This window comes from Centroberyx affinis, unplaced genomic scaffold, assembly GCF_046629955.1.
Source record: "Centroberyx affinis isolate AG114_WGS23_722 - 3 ecotype Tasmania unplaced genomic scaffold, CSIRO-AGI_Caff_v1 ptg004288l_1, whole genome shotgun sequence".
Classification (NCBI taxonomy): domain Eukaryota; kingdom Metazoa; phylum Chordata; class Actinopteri; order Beryciformes; family Berycidae; genus Centroberyx; species Centroberyx affinis.
This window is the reverse complement of record NW_027282008.1, coordinates 183173-201673: the sequence shown is the minus strand read 5'-3', so window position 1 is coordinate 201673 and position 18501 is coordinate 183173. Positions and strand designations below refer to the sequence as shown.

The window sequence follows — 18501 nt, the reverse complement described above, 5'->3', positions numbered from 1 at the left end:
CGCTCACCGAAAACATCACATGCGCGACAAGGCCAGCGCAACCATAATTACAAATGAATCAGACAAATGCTTGTGCAATAACACTGAGACCACTTCACTGCACATTTCGATCGCATTCATTCAAGGTCAATTTTCATCAAATCAAGCAAACAGCACACGTTGTTTTGCCACGCAATTATCCACATGACATTTTATTATTATACAGTGTTGGGCTTTGCAGGTCTACTTACAGATGGATTGCACGTAAAAAGTGAATATTCCTTCAATATGTGATTATGGCTAATCGATAACGCTTTTGTAAAGATCTACTTTACCCTGCAAAGAAATGATCTGACCATACAAGAATGAACAAGTGATGTGCAACTTTAATAAAGTTTTAAATAAAAATTAACTGATAATTTTAGGCCTAATGCTAAAATCTAAAGAAAAATGGCATTCATTTTCACACGTTTCTATGTTGGAATAATCAGAGGATGAAGAATATTCTCACTGAGACTCAAGAGTATTCAAGTGATCGTATTCTAAATGTACAAACGTGTTGATGTGTATTATTTTGGATGCTCTAAAATTGCATTAACATGGTTTCATCTTCAGGCCACAAGATATGAGGGTTTGCAAATGTTGTCTGTTGGGTGGAGATGAATGCAGCTAGGGCCTGCATGCACTTTGAGTAGGCTAGAAACTTTTCCAACGACAGACCATCACTACCCAGTTGTTGTCATACTCATATTACACTGTTAAACCACAATAGAGAATGCAGCATTAATTTATGAGCATAGTGGGAGAGCAGCATACCTAAAAATATATCTGTTTGCCAAGTGGTCATGTGGATTAGGTTTATTTATGATTCTGTATTTCTTTTTTGATGTGAAGGCAGCAAAACTGATTTTAGTTATGTATTTTTGAACAAACGGGAAATGTCACAAGACATTATGTATGGTATGAATCACACAAAAAGGCATTTTTTACCAGATGAGAGACATAAGGCATTTCAGCCAACCATAAACAACTGGCATTTTCGCTCCTCAATTCCAATAACTGAATTGACAATTGTTTACATGGCTAGACTTGTGAAAGTGTTAAGTGAAGTGCATTTTTCACTGTTTGAATTTCCATTTAAAATGTTCTACTCTACCATGTGCCCTTATCCACTGCCTTTGACAGCTGTCAGATTCAAATGACAGTAAGAGGAACTTGAATACATGGGAGGAACCCGTTTTTTAAGAAGCAAAAGCACCCAAACATAGTGCGTCGTCTTTTTTTTTTTTAAACCAACATCCTTTCCTTTACAACCAACCAGAAAGTGTTATTTGATAAAGATGTTGAGAGTAATTCTAAAAGTGTTCAGTGATATGTTCTGCTGAAATTAATGGACATAAGTGCAAAAAATGACATAGGTTTAACTTTTTTCACAGCCCGCTAAAAGATGTCATGGCCTGAGCCAACTCAAGAGAGGAACTAACCACTATTGTTCCAGGCTGACACCAACGATTGCTTATCACATCAAACTGTATCAAATTAATCATGAGATTGCTATATCGTATGTTGCATTTTTGCAAATAACTTGTAATGGTTTGCAAGACCTAGTAATGACCTGCAATCGAAGCAGCCTGGAACATACCTCAATGAGATAACCGAAGACTGACAATGATTGCATTTATCTCCTTTGGTATCTTTGTGCACTAAGCTTTACATAAAAAAAACAACTTAATTTGTTTCACACTTGTCCATATAAAGTCAGGCAGTCACTACCGGTCAGGTCCCTGGCTCACTGGGCATGGGGCTCAGAGAGGAAAATTAAAAGAGGCAACCGGAAGGTCTAGAGCAATACTCCAAAGCTACCGTCTTCACTTGTCTCCTCTTCTTCACCCATCTTGCACGACAGGCAGAATTAGATCAGCCAGAAATCAAATTAGGATTCCACTGTAGCACAGCATGTCAACAGTCAGCACCAGTGCAGGTGGAGAAAAGGAGGCAAACTGAAACCACTTAGAGCACTGAAACACAGCCCTACTGATCCCTCACCATTCCTTCAACAGGAGTGGGTCACATGATCAGGGCCATATAGGCTAGTCAATTACAAAGAAGACATGGTTGACTATAGCTCAAAGATCAGCCCCATAATAGTTTAGCTCTTCCTCCCTCTCCAGGCTATTATGAGGCTGCTGTTAAATTCACATAGATATAGTCTCTTCTGAGATTAGAAGACCACAACTGAGCAAAGAAAAACAAAGCAGAAAACAAAAAGGAATGTCAACTACGAGAGTCTTGGCGTCAGAGAGACTTCTAAAACACGTGGAGGTATAAAGACAACAGCAGCATGACAATTGGAGTAAAGCAGAGATGAAGAGAGGAGAGATGGGGGGGGTTAAAGAGGGAGAGTAAAGACGAGTGTCACAGGCTTTGACAGCACTGGAGTTTGTTGCCCTTCTGCCCGTCGGTGGTGGGGGGGACACTGATGTCCACTACGTTGTTGCCCGGAGACTCGTCATGTCCAGGTCTGTCTGCTATCTGCTTCTGTGATACAATACGGTAGATTTCTGTGGGAGGAAAAAAAAAAAAGATCATTTCATAAATTAAACCGATCCAAAGTCACACTAACATAATCACAGTACATTGTGCAGTGTATTTCCCCACATCTCACTGTTCCTACCTGTCAGAATGTTCTTGAAGGCTTCTTCTACATTAGTGGAGTCCAAGGCTGAGGTTTCAATAAATGAGAGTGTGTTCTTTTCTGAGGAAAAGAAAGAGACACAAGGTGCATTTACACATTTTAGCTGGCTTAATTACACATCTCTTTATTTTAAGTGCAGTACCGTCTCCCCAGTGGCAGCAGACAGTCATTTACCTGCGAAGGCCCGAGCCTCGTCAGTGGGCACTGCCCTGAGGTGGCGGAGGTCACTCTTGTTGCCAACCAGCATGATGACGATGTTGTTGTCAGCGTGGTCCCTGAGCTCCTTCAGCCAGCGCTCCACGTTCTCATATGTCAGGTGCTTGGCGATGTCGTAAACTAGGAGAGCCCCGACTGCCCCCCGGTAATACCTTGTGGCAAGAGACCAATGAAGGGAAACGAGTGAGTCAGATGTTTTTGCATTATTCCCCATCCACTGCTACTTTATTAGTATAACAAGTGTGTAAAATAGAAAAAGTAGTCATGAAATCAAACAATCATAAGGCAATTATCTTGGGGCTGCCATTTCTGGCAGCTTCTTTGAATAACTGAAATCAATTTGCATGTTTACTATAATTTGAATGTGTACTGTGACTGTACAAAAACTGAGTCAAACGACAAATGTGATGAATTGCTTGCTGAGCAGTAACTCGATTGAACTGCATTGCAGTGAAAATTGGATAATGTGTAGATCTTGCAGTGCATCTTTCTTACATGTTATGAGTTTTACATGGTGCAAGTGTGGGGAAATATTCCAAGTTACCGTTGCTTTTAAAAAATCTTGCAATCAAAAAACAAACAATGCACACAAACTCACGCTGAGGTGATGGCTCTGTAGCGCTCCTGTCCAGCTGTGTCCCAAATCTGAGCCTTGATCGTCTTGCCGTCCACCTGGATGCTGCGGGTGGCGAACTCCACCCCGATGGTACTCTTGCTCTCCAGGTTGAACTCATTTCTTGTGAAACGGGACAGCAGGTTACTCTTCCCCACTCCAGAGTCTCCTATTAGGACAACTAGAACCAAAACACGCATAACACAACAATCATTAAAACAAAAGACAGCCTTGCTGTGTCAGTCTTTGACAAACTGTAAAAGATGAGTGGTGTTGAGTGATGATGAGGCTTAGGTTGCTTTCCACACAGGCTACATTTGTACTATACAGGGTGACAGTGCAACAGTTTTACGCTTCAATCCACCTAATGAAGAATTTAAGCTGTCATTTGTTTTGTATAGCTTTCTGTAAAAATAATATGAAAAGTGAAACAAATATATCTTAAATTAAATGTCCAAAATTCCTTTTTAATAAAACCTCAGATTGTAAATAATACCCACTTTCTGATCAGGGACCGAACAGATACAATTTTGTTTGTTGCAAAAAGTTGACAACCAACTAAATCGCCATAAAAGTGAGCTAGATGTGGTTTCGCCCGGCCAGCACATCCTGGACAACTGAGAGCAGTTGTTGACCAGCTTGCAGTGGTGGAGAAAGCTAGCTAGCTCGTCTCAGCTGAATGTTTTTCACGAAGGCAGATTGCTAGCTGCTTACTTATTTATCTCACTCATGCCATCATTGCATTCACTAGTTGGCTAGCTAGTCAACCAAAAAAAAACCCTTGTGAAAATCCCTGGAGTTTGTCTGGACTACAAACGATGGGTGGCTGTAGCATTACGTAGGTTATATTGAAGTTACTCATTACAGTTAGCCTGTTAGCCAGTTAGCAAATTAGACAGGTATCATGTTAACGTTTGCTATCAGCAGAGCTAGCGTTAGCTTGGTGGACTTCCTCACTCCCTACTGCTGTCACCGAACTTTCTCTACAGCAACAACGTCTTGTCATCGCTCCACATTTAAAGCAGATCTTACCTTTGAACAAATAGTCGTATTCGTCATCTCGGGTTCCCATTTTAGAGGACAATTTTTCTACTTTCAAAGTACTTTCCAACAAACAACAGACCCCTCCTCACCTCTCCTGTCTACAACCACCGGCCAGGGACAGCCTTCCAGGAAGGGAATGAGCACGTGAGCGGAGGGACAACTGCTTCGACCAATTGGAATTGTCTTCGTATTGACTGACAAATAGATTGACGAATCACATGCCTCTTTAAATATTACCGACCAATCGTCACGCAAAAACCAAGAAACTTGTACTACCACTTTTTGTATAGCAACGCAATTAAACATTTTGTTATCCAGACTTTATGATGCCCTTTATCTTTTTGTGGATTGAGCAACATCCCAATGACTTTACATGCGAGCAGGCAGACTGATTCACTATGCCCATGGAAAGGAGAGACTATCAGAACAAGGGTACCAAATATTTATTTGAACACTCTTTTTCACAGCAATGCACAAATTGTATCTGGACCATAAAAGATCCTATATCGGTCTTAGAAGTTCCTTGACATTCCTCTGGAAATCTGCAGGGGACAGAAAGAAAATAATTTTAATAACAAAAATCTTCAATAGATTTACAGCATACCCAAGAAGTTAGGACATGATTTGGAGTTGCAAGTTGTCTACATCTTTTAAGAGAACCATAAAACTAACAATGTCTATGTGAAAACAAACAAACACAATATGGTAGACTATAATTACTATTCATTGGCCTGAACTATGCACAGTCATCCCACTGTTAATTAAGCAGGTTATTATCTAAATAATGTGCCATTGTTATTTTGCATTCCAGTGAATTCCTCTGTCAGTAATGACCTCTGGTGTCTCAGCTGACAGACAAACAGGCTACGCAGATTGGCAGATTGACAGGTTCTTGTCTCAGCTTCTTCTGGACTGTTGCTAAATATGGCATACATTCAGTACTGTCCAACCTACTGGATTCAAGATTCCTGTGTGCTGGATTCCTGTCCGGGAGTGCTGGTTGTCTGAAGAAATGAGATGGACTTTAAGATTTCAAGTGCCTAAATCCATTAAATGGCTCTTTTATAGACAGTTTCACACATCTCTATCCATTCTTTAAAAGGACTACACAGTAAAGTTCTACTTTTGATTATTCTCCATTCTGATTTTGGCAATCCAGATGTAGATGCTGAATGTCATTTACCCATTCGAGTCTACTTTTCTCTGAGGATAGTGCCCTCTTCCCAGTTCACAGCTGTGGCTGCACTTCAGTAGGTCCGCCTGTAGGTGGAGCTGCACCTCTGCAAGATCTCTCTGCCTCATTTTGAGACTGTCCAGGGCTGCTTCCTTCTCCTCTGTTTGGATTTCCAGTTTGTGCCTACAAAAACCCATGAGAGAAAAGGCTGGTCGGAGCCGGCCAACACTACAAAAAATGTTGGTCTGTGGTCAGGCAACAGTTTACCTGAGGTCCTTGACAGTGTCTTGCAGCTCTTTCTCATACACTGTAGTTCTCTCTAATTCTTTATTTGCCTTTGTTTGCACCTCAAATAATTTGGTGTTCAGGACAACCACTGGGAAAGGCAAGACAACATCAGACAAATCAGAAATACACACAAAGGAGAAAAAAGTAGTTTTCCATCTCCATGGTAAACATCAGTGACTAATACTGGTTTCAAAGACCTGGAAGAGGCTGTTATTCCTCCATGTAGGGGTGAGAATATGACAACATTGTTAATTCATATTGACTTTACAAAGCTGTAACACTCACTCTGGGCTCGGAGGCACTGCTCAGATTCAGCTCCATTCGTTCTGGCCTTGTAAAGCTTCTGTTGGAGTTGCCCCATCTGTTTGGCATGATTAGACTCCATCTTGCTCATGTTATCCTGCAAGATTTCCACCTTCTCCTTGGCGCTCTTCAGACTATTCTCCAGACTCTTCATTCTGCTCTGATGCGCGTCCTCTGAGCCAATGAGAGACCGTATCAGAACCTGGATCCTCTCCTCTTGTTCTTTCTTGTATCGCTCCATCTGGTGTTGGGCTGTAGCTGTCTTGATGTGTCTCTCTCTGTCAAACAGGGCATCCTGAAGGTCCCAGTCCTTCTCTTCCACAGACCTGAGTCCCTCCTTAACAGCTTTAACTTTCTCCTGTTCAGCGCTGAGAGAATGCTGTGTCATCTGATCCTTTTCTTTGGCAGAGCTTGGTTTCTGCTGCAGGGAATGGACTTTTTCCTCTGAAGTCCTCTGGTTTTGCTTGAGGGAAGTAACTTTCTCTTCTAAAGTGTTCAGAATCGCCTCCAGTGATGAGAGCTTCTCCTCTGCAGCATTCAGCTTTTGCATCAGCGATTTCACCCTCTCTCCTTCAGCCACCTCATTGTTGTGGTGGACCTGGATTTTTTCCCCCAGATTGCTAATGTTCTGCCTCAGTGACTGGGTGAGCTCCTCGGCACAAGCCAGTCTGTGCTGCAGTGACTGGTTGGTGTCTTGTGAGGCTGTGAGCTCCACCTGCAGACTGAGGCCTTTCTGCTTCGACTCCTCCAGCTCCTGCCGGACAGACTGCAGTTTCATATCAGAGGTCTGCAAGGTCGTCTGCAGACTCTCGACCTTGTAATTGATCCCTAAACAGTTGTCGTGCTGGCAGAGGACCTGATTCTCATACTCTTTGAGTTTCTGCTCCATGGTATGTACCTTGGGTGGAGATAACATTTAGGGTTTTTTTTTTATCAGCATTGGGTTGAATATGAAGACTTCTGTTGCAAAGTGTTATATAACCACATAATAACACCTGAGGTTCATTATTCAATATCGCAAAAACACCCAGAAAGGATCCAGTCTGTAAAAGATCTCTTTGTCAACCAAGGGGTTGATTAATATAATTTATACTACCAACATTTGTTTTAACCTTCTACTGTCTAGATTTTGTGAGAATTAGTGGCACTCTGGTGGATATCTTATTTTTGAACAAAATGCTTCACATTCAATATATGTTAAAGATATTACACAGTCAAAATTGCTGGAGGCTTGTGGGTCAGACACTCAGAGAAGTGAACAGTGTGAAGGTAAGTTATACAAACTGCTCAGTACCCTGTCCTCGTAATGTCTGAGCCTCTGCTGCAGTGACAGCTGAGTGCTCTTGTTCTCTTGCTCAGCTGAATGGAGGGAAAGGTGGAGGCCCTTCACCACTGTCTGGTGTCTGCTCTGGACGTCTTTCAGCGCTAACTTCAGGGCTTTGTTCTCAAACAGCAGGCTAATTCGGTCATCGGAGATCAGATACCTCTGAATTTCCTCCTTCAGTAAAATGACAGACAGGGAGTTCTGTTCAACGATGAGTCAATAAACACTAAAAGATGTCACCATCATTACATGCATAAAGAAATGCAAAGTAAATGTAAAAACTATAAGTTGTGAGTAAAAGATCATTTTACTTAAGCCCTTATTTCTCTTATTTCTTTTCCTCACACTCCTGTCTTACATGATCACTTTAGGGTCACAGGAGTTGCTCTGGTACTTGCACTCATTATTATTAGTTGCTTGTAATATCAGTGATGTAGGAATTGAAGCTACTGTTGCACTTGTAAGGTAAGAGCATTAGCTAAATCGTGAAAATATACTGTAAAATGTAAACTGTTGCTTAGCTACAAGGCTCCTCATCTACATAATGACATCTTATATGCAGAAAAAACAGGTTCGAGTGCAGTCTTTGACTTCATACAAACCATATTTCGGCTGAAGCCCAGCTTTGGGGGTTCCTGCAGTGATGGGGCATCATGGAGTACATCTCTTGTCGGTTGGTATATCATATGGTCAGTTTCTTTCATATCATTGTAGCTGACCGCCACTTTCTTTGCTTGATGATGTATTTTCTCCAACATAGGCTGAGGATATAAATGCAACCTTTTCATAAAACAAATAAACCACTACAACAAACATGGGCAGTCAATGAAGAGCAACTGTACCTTTAACGTTACCTTGGACTGGAGGAATTGCTCTACTTCCACTCCATCTACTCTATCAGTGAAGTCTATTTCATCACTCAGCTGCATAAGTAAAACACTTTCGGTGTCTGGAAAATGTTGGAAAATCATTACATTTCAAATAGAAAAATCATTTGCTTAATGTATTTGCTGTAGGTTAAGTATTAGCTACATGTGTCTTGGTCTTACCACTTGGCTGGGAACCCACACTAGGAGCTACAGACGCAGCACTTGAACATCTGCTCTGGACAGCAGGTGACATTTTGTGTCCAAAAGCCTAGAAACAAAGCAGGAGGACATTCATACAAGAAGAAAACCAAGCCCAAATTCAAAACAAACTAACTAACTAGTTTAGATAGATAGATAACAGTTAGATAGATAGATAGATAGATAGATGATTTAGTTAGCTAAGTTAGCCTACCTCGAGGTTCAGGTCGTCTCTGCTGAGCATGGTAAAGTCTTCGTTATCCATAATTTCTTTCCATTTCTGTTTTCAGAGGGGTTATCTTGTAGCCTACCACTCGAAGTTAAGCTAGCCTACTCCATCTTTCAAAAAAATGTCGCTCACTGTTATTCTCCAAGGAAACGTGATGTCAGTGATTAGAACACTTTACCGTCTCCAAGGTTACCTTCCCGTCAATTCTACCATCCAGACAGGGGAAGTATCGCGTTACCCAGTAATCCAATTACATGTCCCAGTAACGAATAGAGTACTATTTCAATTTCAGTAATATTGCTACAGTTACAGCTCAAGAAATTTTGTCGTTACTTTTATCACACTGAGTTGAATTATCCAAAAACTATAGTAGGCTACTGCTGCTTTCAAGAGCTGTGTGAAATGTCGCAATTGAGCAAACCCAACTGTTTGTGCAACTTTTAGTTATCACACGTTGTTGCATATATTAATGTTGATTGATGTGCATTTTTGACATGGTAGGAGGCGGTAGGAATTTACGAGGAGCACTTGAAGGCAGCATTTGACACGGGCAGTTTTTATCACTTGCTAAACATCAGTTTGAAGTAAAATTATCCACAAACAATATCTCCCCACATTCCCGATTAGTTTTCCTCATAATTAATCGTCGTCCTCTCACATAGACCTAGATGAGAAGTGGTTCAAAGGTTTGACGACTTCCCAATAGGCATCAATACAAATATCACATGACATATTTTGCCTGGACAACAATTCATAGACATAGAACTGCTTTATTTTGTATTCATTCTGATCGAGTCCAAACACACACACACATACGGCCATCTATTTATCCTCATGTATAAATAGATGAATATACACAGATATACATAAATACACATTTCTGATATGCATATTCATTTTTAAATCATGCTATGTCTCTGTAAAGGACTCTCCCTATAGGATGAGGGCACACGGCGATTTGAAAACACATACACAACACAGCTGAACAGTCGGAAGAACCCCTACTGATTTGCATGTACAGTAAAATCGACAAATCTTTCAGTATCTTACAAAGAAACAGCTGCGATTTATAGACCATAAATATAGCTGCATCTCAATAAACACATTGAAGAATATGATACAGTAAATTATGTAGGTCGCAATCATTTCTTGCCCAGCAGCAAAAAATAAAACCAAATAAAAATAATATTCTCCAATTCAAATGGAAAATATATTTATATATCTTTATATATGTATTTATAATTCTATGTACACATTCTCAGGAGCACAACTATCGGAAAGAAAAATAAATACAACAGCACGAGTGGAAAAAAATATAAATGATAGGCCTACATTTAAAATTTCTCAATAAGGCAATTAAAATGAACTGAAAAGCTATAGACTGTACAAAATATTGCTGCTATGGTCTCCATGTGATGAACTACAGCAAACTGATTACAACTGGCCACTGCACATCATGAGAATGAAATGATCTCTATCTTACAATGTCTGACATTGATGTGTCTTCCCTTACACACAAACCTACAAACATACAAACGTAGCGACCAACTGAAGCAAACTGCTACTTGTGACAGAAAATGGGAGTAAAATCAGTTTGTTGAACCTTAATTAACTTAAGTCTTAGTTGAGAGTCCTATGATGTCAGCCACAGAGAGACTACAGTAAACAACACTAATCCTATGATGATTGTGATCGACTTCACCATTACACACTCGATAATCCTAAAGTAAAGTGCTGTCTAAAAACCAGGTTCCCATCTATCCCATAGGTTCCCATCTACAAACTGAAAAGGTATGACTTCTGGATAGTGTGGTAATGTGTGTTATTTGGCCTCTATCACTAGTTCATTTTCAGGTCCTTCTTCTTCTTTAAGTGCAAACAACATTCAACCCATTTACAAACTCTCACCAAGTCAACACTGCAATGCACTGTGTTCATTCAAATATACTGACGACAGGTACGATATTGACTGCAAATACTACAACTGATGCTCTAAAATCTACAAACATTTGAAATGTTGTCCAGTCAATGAATTCCTTATTGTAAGGAGGCTGGGGGGCGACCAGATGTAGCAAATGTCACTGATATGTTGATATTTTTTCCACAACGAAACTCTGTGAATTTCTCTTCTTAAAAAAATGATTTGTGTGCATCTGTCCAAAAGCAGGGCAACATTGGAAGACATTGTAACGATGTGAAGATTACCGTAATGATTGAATTCAATGTCTGCTGTCTTTAGTGTTGCGGTTGATGCCATCGATTTTGAAGGCAAGACACACGGGCCTCCGGCGTTTTGTCATGAGTGTACGGTGAAAAATGTGGTAACACTGAATTTACACGATAAACACTTGATGTAAAAACAAACCAGAAAATTAGATACTACTTAACAAGCTATCTACTGGAGTGAAATTATGAAAACACAAATGAATGTTCCTCTGATACACATCGGAAAAATGTTTCAGTGTAAAAGAGAAGAACTCTTTCTAGGTGATAAAGTACCAGTGATAGTGAAGACCATAAATGAATACAAACAAACAAACAAACAAAATAAATAGATGTTCACAGTAGTAAAATGGCTGGAAAAAAGTGCCAAAATAAAAAAAGTAAAAAAACAAAGAATATTATTTGATATAAATAAACATGTATGAATGAAACAACTTGTATATATTCACTAATAGAAATGTGAAGGTGGCAGAGATGTCTAGATGTTTTGTTTTGATTGGACAAACACATGTTGCTATGGCCTTATATGTGTGTCAAACATACAAGACTACGGCCTTATACAGGTTTATTTTTTATTCGTCAAGGGTGAAAGGCGGGGATGTTCAGATATCAGTGATGTCATCACTGTGAGGATTTTTTTCCCCCCTCTGGTAGCCAGTCACTTTTGTTCCTCAGCTTGTTCAGTTTTTGTCTTCCATTGTTTAAAATCCAGGTTTTTGGACTGGGATCCTGCTGCCACCGCTGAGGTCTGGGCGTCAGACCGATGAGTCCTCTTCACTGGGGCGCTCACTCCTCTCTGCCAGAGAGGAGGGTTTACTGTTGAAGAGAGAGAGAGAGAGAGAGAGAGAGAGAGAGAGAGAGAGAGAGAGTGTGAGAGGGAGAGTAGGAGGCAGAGAGAGAGAGAGAGAGAGAGAGAGCATACATAATTCATACACACATTTATTTCCTCAAGGTGACAAGCAAAATCCATGTCTTTTCATGCATCACTGGCTAATTAAAGCAAATACTATCAAATTCTCACTGGGCAAATGGGGGAACATTAATACTAGACCAGTAAATTTATACAGAGGAGGGGAAAACAGGAGAGTAAAGGCAAGCAGATATCTCATAAGCATGAAAGAGTACTTGAAGATCAGGAGAAAGCTGATGTGAAAATGTGTTCATGTTTTACACATCTATGAGTGATAATAGAGTGAAAGGTTCTAATGTGGCTTTTGTTCCCAGTATGACATTCTGATTAGTGTCATTTGATTTATTCATATGAGTGTGAGAGGGATTTGTCCGCTGTCTGCTGCTTTTTTAGTGGAATATCTTGGATCAGTTAATGGTCTAAAGATCGGTCTTTGAGGAGAAGGTGGAAAACAAAATGAGTAAGAGAAAAAAAATCAATGGTCAATGATACTGTGTTAATCAGAGCATGACATGCGGGTAAAGGCTGCTGTGGGATGGGCTGACACATTATACTAAGTAGACCAGCAGCTTGCCCGGTCAGAACTGGCCGCAAGACCAACCTTATGTGAAAAGTCTAGACAAAAACAGGCCCAGCTGCACTTCAGGGCCAATTAATTTAATTTCCTTTTTCTGGGCAAGGTTTTATAATACGCCTTTAACTGTCTAATTTGTCTAGATTTACCTAACTCTAAGAAAGGCGATCCCTTATCACTTTGCCTAGAGATCTGTCTGAAGTGAAAACCCTGTAATGAAATATGCCTTTGTATGATGTGAAAGTCAGCGATAAAATTTAGTCTGCTTAAAGCCTTATAAAGCAGAATAAGGCTATAAATTTGACGTGTGAATTCTAACATTGAAAATGCCACATACACTTTTAGCAAAAAGGGTTCTAAATAGTACCAGAAAATAGTTCTTTTATCATTGCACCATAGCAGAACCCTGTTTGGTGCAATAACAAACAATGCACAAAATGTTCCAAATCAGCAGTATGAAAAGAACGTTTGAAGAACCACACTAGGTTTTTTTTTCATTACGGTACCATATAGAACCACTATTCTAACCAACGAACCCTTGAGGAACCCTACTTGCTCTGTGTGTGTACCTTCATGTCTTCTATCTCTGGAACGGTTAAAGGAAATATTATGTATTAACTAGAAAAAGTAAAATTCTATTATTTCATGAGAGGAACAATAAAGCTCAAGATTACCTATTTAGATAATTAAATTAACTACTAAATAGGCTTGCCACTAATTGAGCCGAGCATTGGGAAATGACTTGTGATCACACTGTGCTGTAATATAAGCTACAAGCAGGGCAGCTCAGAGCCGTGGGAGTGTGGTGATGCATGAGGTGAGGACACGTGTAACGGCCTCATGCAGGCAGACAGAGGGAGGCGGTGTAGTAAATATTGAGCATCTTGCTTTTGGAGGGATGCAGGATGGGCTGGTGGTGATGGGCAGTGAGTGACCATAACCACCCACTTATATACAGTACGCTGTCTGTGTATGGGTGGGTTCCTGGACACAGACCAGGCGTACTGCTGGAGTAGTCATCGACTAGTCAGCTCATTCAGTGGACCTGATAAGCTAGGTTTAATTTAGCAAACCATACCAAGCTTCAGTCACAGGTACAGTCAGACATCCGCCTTTCCATCTTTGTAATGGAAGACTGTTTTAATGAAGAATCACCGCTGAACAACACTGAACAAGATGGCCTAGAACTGACTTTTTCCCCCGTTGTGTGTTTTAGTCCAATGCTTCTCACTTACTGTCTCACTTTCCCCATCCCCATCCGGCAGGGCCTTAGACTCTGAGCCATAGTGTAGCGGAGAGTACACCCAGGTCCTGTCCTCTGGAGGCTGTTTTTACACACCCACCACAGCAGAGGGGGCCAGAGGGACAGAGGAAAGGCCAGTGGCACAGAGAGAAGCGGCAGGGGCAGGCAGGAGAAACACACGAAAGAGCACAGGAGAAGAAAAGAGAAGACAGGAAATGAAAATTAGAGATGCATAAAGGAGGAAATGTTGCTGTGACACATCAGAAAGTGTGAATTTGACATACCATTTAACTGTAAAAATGTGAAAGTGTTGAAATGAATGTGTGAAATCCTTTTGGCAGTAAGCAGACTTGACTACATATTATGTCCACATAGATGTAAATATTGGCATGTAACTGGTTGTATTAGTATAGAAAATGCTGCTTAGACACATTATTCAAGTAAATATTATGATGAGTCTTACTGAAGTCCATGTAAATAATATGTCTTAGTGTTTTGCACAATTTGGACTAGCTCCTAGGAAGCAAAGTGAAGTGGACAGAGTGAAGGATGACTCTATGCATCAGCCAAACAGGGAGGAGGAGGAGCGGGAAGAGGAGGAGGTTGCAATGGCAGTGGGTATGGGAAGAAAGCCAGGATGTCAGCCGAGTCAAAGACAGAGAAAGCATCCTCAGTCAAAGCAAAACACCAGAACAGGACGTGGTTCCTTTCCAACAAGCAAAAGTGCTCTTTGCGTTATGTGGATGTGCAGAAGCGACCGCGTCGTGTGTTAACTCAGTGTTGCCCGGGCTCTCTGAGAGCTTCCCGTTAATTCCTCCTCAGTGCGGTGCCAGCCCTTTAAGAGAGCGAAGCAGCTGCAACACGGTGTGTTGGCGATGATGACGGAGGTGGAGGCGCTGTGGGTTGATGTCTCACACACACACACACGTACACACGCACACACGCGCACACACGCGCACACACACACACACGTACACACACACACACATGCACACACAAAGCTCAGCGCTATGGAGCTAACACACTAACCACACAGCAACCTCTCAGGTGGAAAGAGAGACAAATCAAGCCGCAAGTGAGTGAAGAAATAAATAAAAATTTAAAAGAGCATGTCAGTAAGATGAATACAAGAGTAGAAGAAATACAGATGCTGTCAAGTACGAGGCTGAATGTCTTTTTTGTTTACCACCCTCCCACACTCCATCATCTTAGTGAAGACACGTTTTTTGTCTCCACTAAGACACAATCACAAATCAGACCCCTAGTCTTTAGGGTATAGTGAATAAATCACACCAATTGTGACAACCTACACAGTCTGTGGTACCGCAGGGCATAGACAAACTACTGGAGACTGAAAATCTTGTTGTTTCCTCTGAACAATATTATGTTATATTATGTTATTATATTATGTTTCAAAATGAGCTTAGGAGTCACTACATGTCCCATGAAGGCAGCGACAGAAGCAAACGCATAAGGGATCGGCAACAAAACAGTGAACACATCATACTAGCAGCTACGTAACAAGATTACATGATATTCTGATACTACTTCCATCTCAATAAAGCTGGGGTCTTACTAAGGTGCTGACTCAATAGATAGCCCAGAGCCTTTGTCTGGGTTCACTTACTGGGCAGCTGGACTGAGATTTCCTCCTGTGTCGGACAGGAGAAACCACCCAGGTTCTCCCATCCGGAAACTTACGACAGACAGGGAGAGAGATGGAAAAATGGAGGGGGACATGACATATGGACAAATGAGAGGAGATAGAGAAGAGAGAATGAGGAGAGAAGTGGGAAACAAGAAGATCAGAGGAATTAGACAGAAAGAGGGATGGAGGAGAGACAGAAAAAAAATAAGATGACGTTGACAACATGATGAGAAACACAAAGGACGTGCGTAGAGGTGAAAACGCAGATTGTTCTGAATGTACGTAACCCAACAGGGATACAGCGGATGAGTCAGGGGCGATAAATAGATTCACAAGTCAGGTAGCCACTCGCTTTCCTATTACCCCATCCCTCCTGCTTCCACTACACAGTCCCATCTCACTACCTTTATTATGACTCACGAGATCAATCAGAGGAGAGAAGAAACGAGGGAGGGCATGGAGAGGGCAATGAGCGAGAGGCGGAGAGGAAAGATGGAAGGAAATGAAAGAAAAAGATGGAAAATTCAGCACCTGAGGCACAGAGGAAGGTGAGAATTATTTAAGAGCATGCGTAACAAGCAGAATGAGAAAAAGGGAGTAGAGGAAAATGAACAGGAGTAGGTGAGTGAGAGTAGACGAAGGAAGAAGAAAAACAGATGGGGGAGGAGGAGAGAGAAAAAGGTCAGGGGAGCGGGAAACATGAAAAGTGAATGTGGAGACTGTTGATAGCGGCTGAATAATTCAGACACAAGCCACTCAGAGGAGCCTGTGAAGTGAAGAGCGCTGCACGCCCGTCTCCCTCTGCGCCTCGGCTGACTTCGGCAATCACTCCGGTCTCACAGCTAAACGACGCACTGCTGATTCCCCGGGGAGTGGCGTGATACCTCAAACACGGCCATCTCCTGGCTTTGGGCTGGTTCATAATTCAAAGGCAAATTTATTCCCTCAAAACGTCCTGCCTCCTTTGTCTATTCATACTGTATAACTGGAAACCGATGGCCCTTTCACCCCAACTGTATACTACTGCAGTTTGACAGTAGACTGAACAGAGGCCTGTAGAAAATAATAATTTTGTCGTATAAAAATATATGCCTTCCAACACATTTACTTATGTGGTTCATTTGAGCAGGTGAGAAAAATGCCATTCGACACCAAATAACTGCCCACAGGCCGCCTGAGAACGCATGTCTCGGTCCTCTTCTAAGCAAACTGCAGTGCGGTTCGTTAAGAGTGAGACTGTAATCCGAACCAACAACAGAAAATGACCCCAAAACATGTTAACTGGTACGAACACCAGAGGAGGTAAATTATAGCGAAGAGCGCAGACAAATCCATCAGGCTTAGCTAAAGTTACAGGAGCTGGAATCTGATTCATTTTGACTCCTCACCACCAAAATCTCTAACCTGACGGGACAGCAGTTTACCAAAACTGTCCAACAATCAAGCTACTTTTGGGTCCATGTGACTTTTGTTTACAAGCCCTGGTTTGCTTGTAATTAGGCAGTGTGAAACTAGACAAACCAATTACAGCTGGTGAGCTTTGGAGGGCGGTCAGGAATGCCTTGAGATTTTGCTCCAATCTAAAGAAAATCAACCTCAAACACATTCACTTGATTGAATTATAATTGAATTCAGTCTACAATCAGTTTTTCCCCCTCGGTGCTGATGCAATTTGCTCGTTGTGCTTGCTCTTTCCTTTCACATTATCATAATAGGGTTTATGTTACATTTACAAGCAATCAATAATTAGGTGTGCCAAGGAATGTGTCTGAGGAAAGTCTGCTGTGAGCCACTGATCCAGAATACAGAAAGACCCAGATGTGTGATAACTATGAGACAGGATGTGCTGCTGGTGACTGAAGCTACTCCAACACCTGCAGGATAACAGTAACAATCAGTGTAGCACAGGGGAGATAATGAGAAATCTGAGAAAACTCACTGTCCACTGGCAACAGCTGTTTCTGTATGAATGGAGCAGACCAAAATTCAAAATGAAAAGAATATCTTAGACATATCAAAGACAGTGATTTATTTTGACACAGAACGTTTCGATCACACCTTGAACCTGACAAATATCTGTGTGATCAAAACGTTATGTACGTCAAAATAAATCTCTGTCTTTGGGAGCAACAGTGTTGTGGACATTCTTTTTTGTTTCTGATGCCCTGCACCTGAAAAAACTAGATGTGCACGTTTCAACTTTATTTCTTTAATGGAGTGGACCAGCACATTAAATATTTATCAATACACCAGATCTGATGCAACCATCCCTTATGCCGTTGGACTAGGATGACCGTCTATGTAGAAACATGACTTGGATGGGATGAGAAAAGAACAAGAATAGGGGAAGAGGAAAGAACAGGCAGGAGACAGACTGAGAGACCAAGGAGAAACGGACAGGGATGAGAGAGGATCATCAGTGGCAGGAGAAGTTCACTGGCTGACCTGCTGACTGGCCGAACTCTACATCCTCTTCTGAGCCTCAGCGCAAGGGCAGAGATGCTAAAAGTTTAAAAGGCATGTGTCCACATTCCTTGTAGGTACACGACATGCGAGGCTTTCATACTTTTGGTCTATGGCAGTACGTTTACAGCTGATAAAACAGACCACTTACTTTCACTTGGCCACTCCCTAGAAACCACTCGGCGCTGCACTGCCTGCGGCGCATGTTGCTGTCTAGTAACACTTTAGGATGTGCAGTTTTGTGCCCAGTGTCTCTTCTCCTCACACAGTCAGTCCTACAGGCCACGGTGCTGCTGTGCACAGAGGGTGTGTTGTCTTCTTTGAAGCATGAATAGGGCTTCAGCCAGAGGAGGGCAGGTGAGACGGCTGTTAAATAACTGAGGGAGCCTGCTGACTAACCTGCTGGCCATTAGGATTTCTCATGCCACATTACAGGGTGTTTGATTCCTGATAGGAGATACCCCTCCGGAACGGAGCCAGGTGGGAACCTTGCTATCTGTAACTGTGA

General features: G+C 41.5%; 2 protein-coding genes across 2 annotated transcripts in view; both read right to left on the bottom strand.

Moving 5' to 3' along the window:
• Positions 1 to 169: 169 nt before the first annotated feature.
• On the bottom strand, positions 170 to 4673 carry rab11ba (RAB11B, member RAS oncogene family, a). The gene is made up of 5 exons (XM_071543343.1): positions 4536 to 4673; positions 3489 to 3684; positions 2849 to 3042; positions 2654 to 2734; positions 170 to 2540 (listed from the first exon to the last, which is right to left on the bottom strand). Exons 1-5 carry the CDS (start codon positions 4573 to 4575, stop codon positions 2395 to 2397), a joined length of 657 nt encoding a protein of 218 aa, XP_071399444.1. The 5' UTR covers positions 4576 to 4673; the 3' UTR covers positions 170 to 2394.
• Positions 4674 to 9703: 5030 nt separating this feature from the next.
• The window catches only part of pip5k1ca (phosphatidylinositol-4-phosphate 5-kinase, type I, gamma a), a 51177-nt gene continuing 42379 nt past the window's right edge, over positions 9704 to 18501 (bottom strand). Inside the window, exon 17 of the mRNA XM_071543311.1 lies at positions 9704 to 11971. Coding sequence (XP_071399412.1) covers positions 11969 to 11971 — 3 coding nt within the window. The 3' untranslated portion in view covers positions 9704 to 11968. The remainder of the gene's footprint in view (positions 11972 to 18501) is intronic.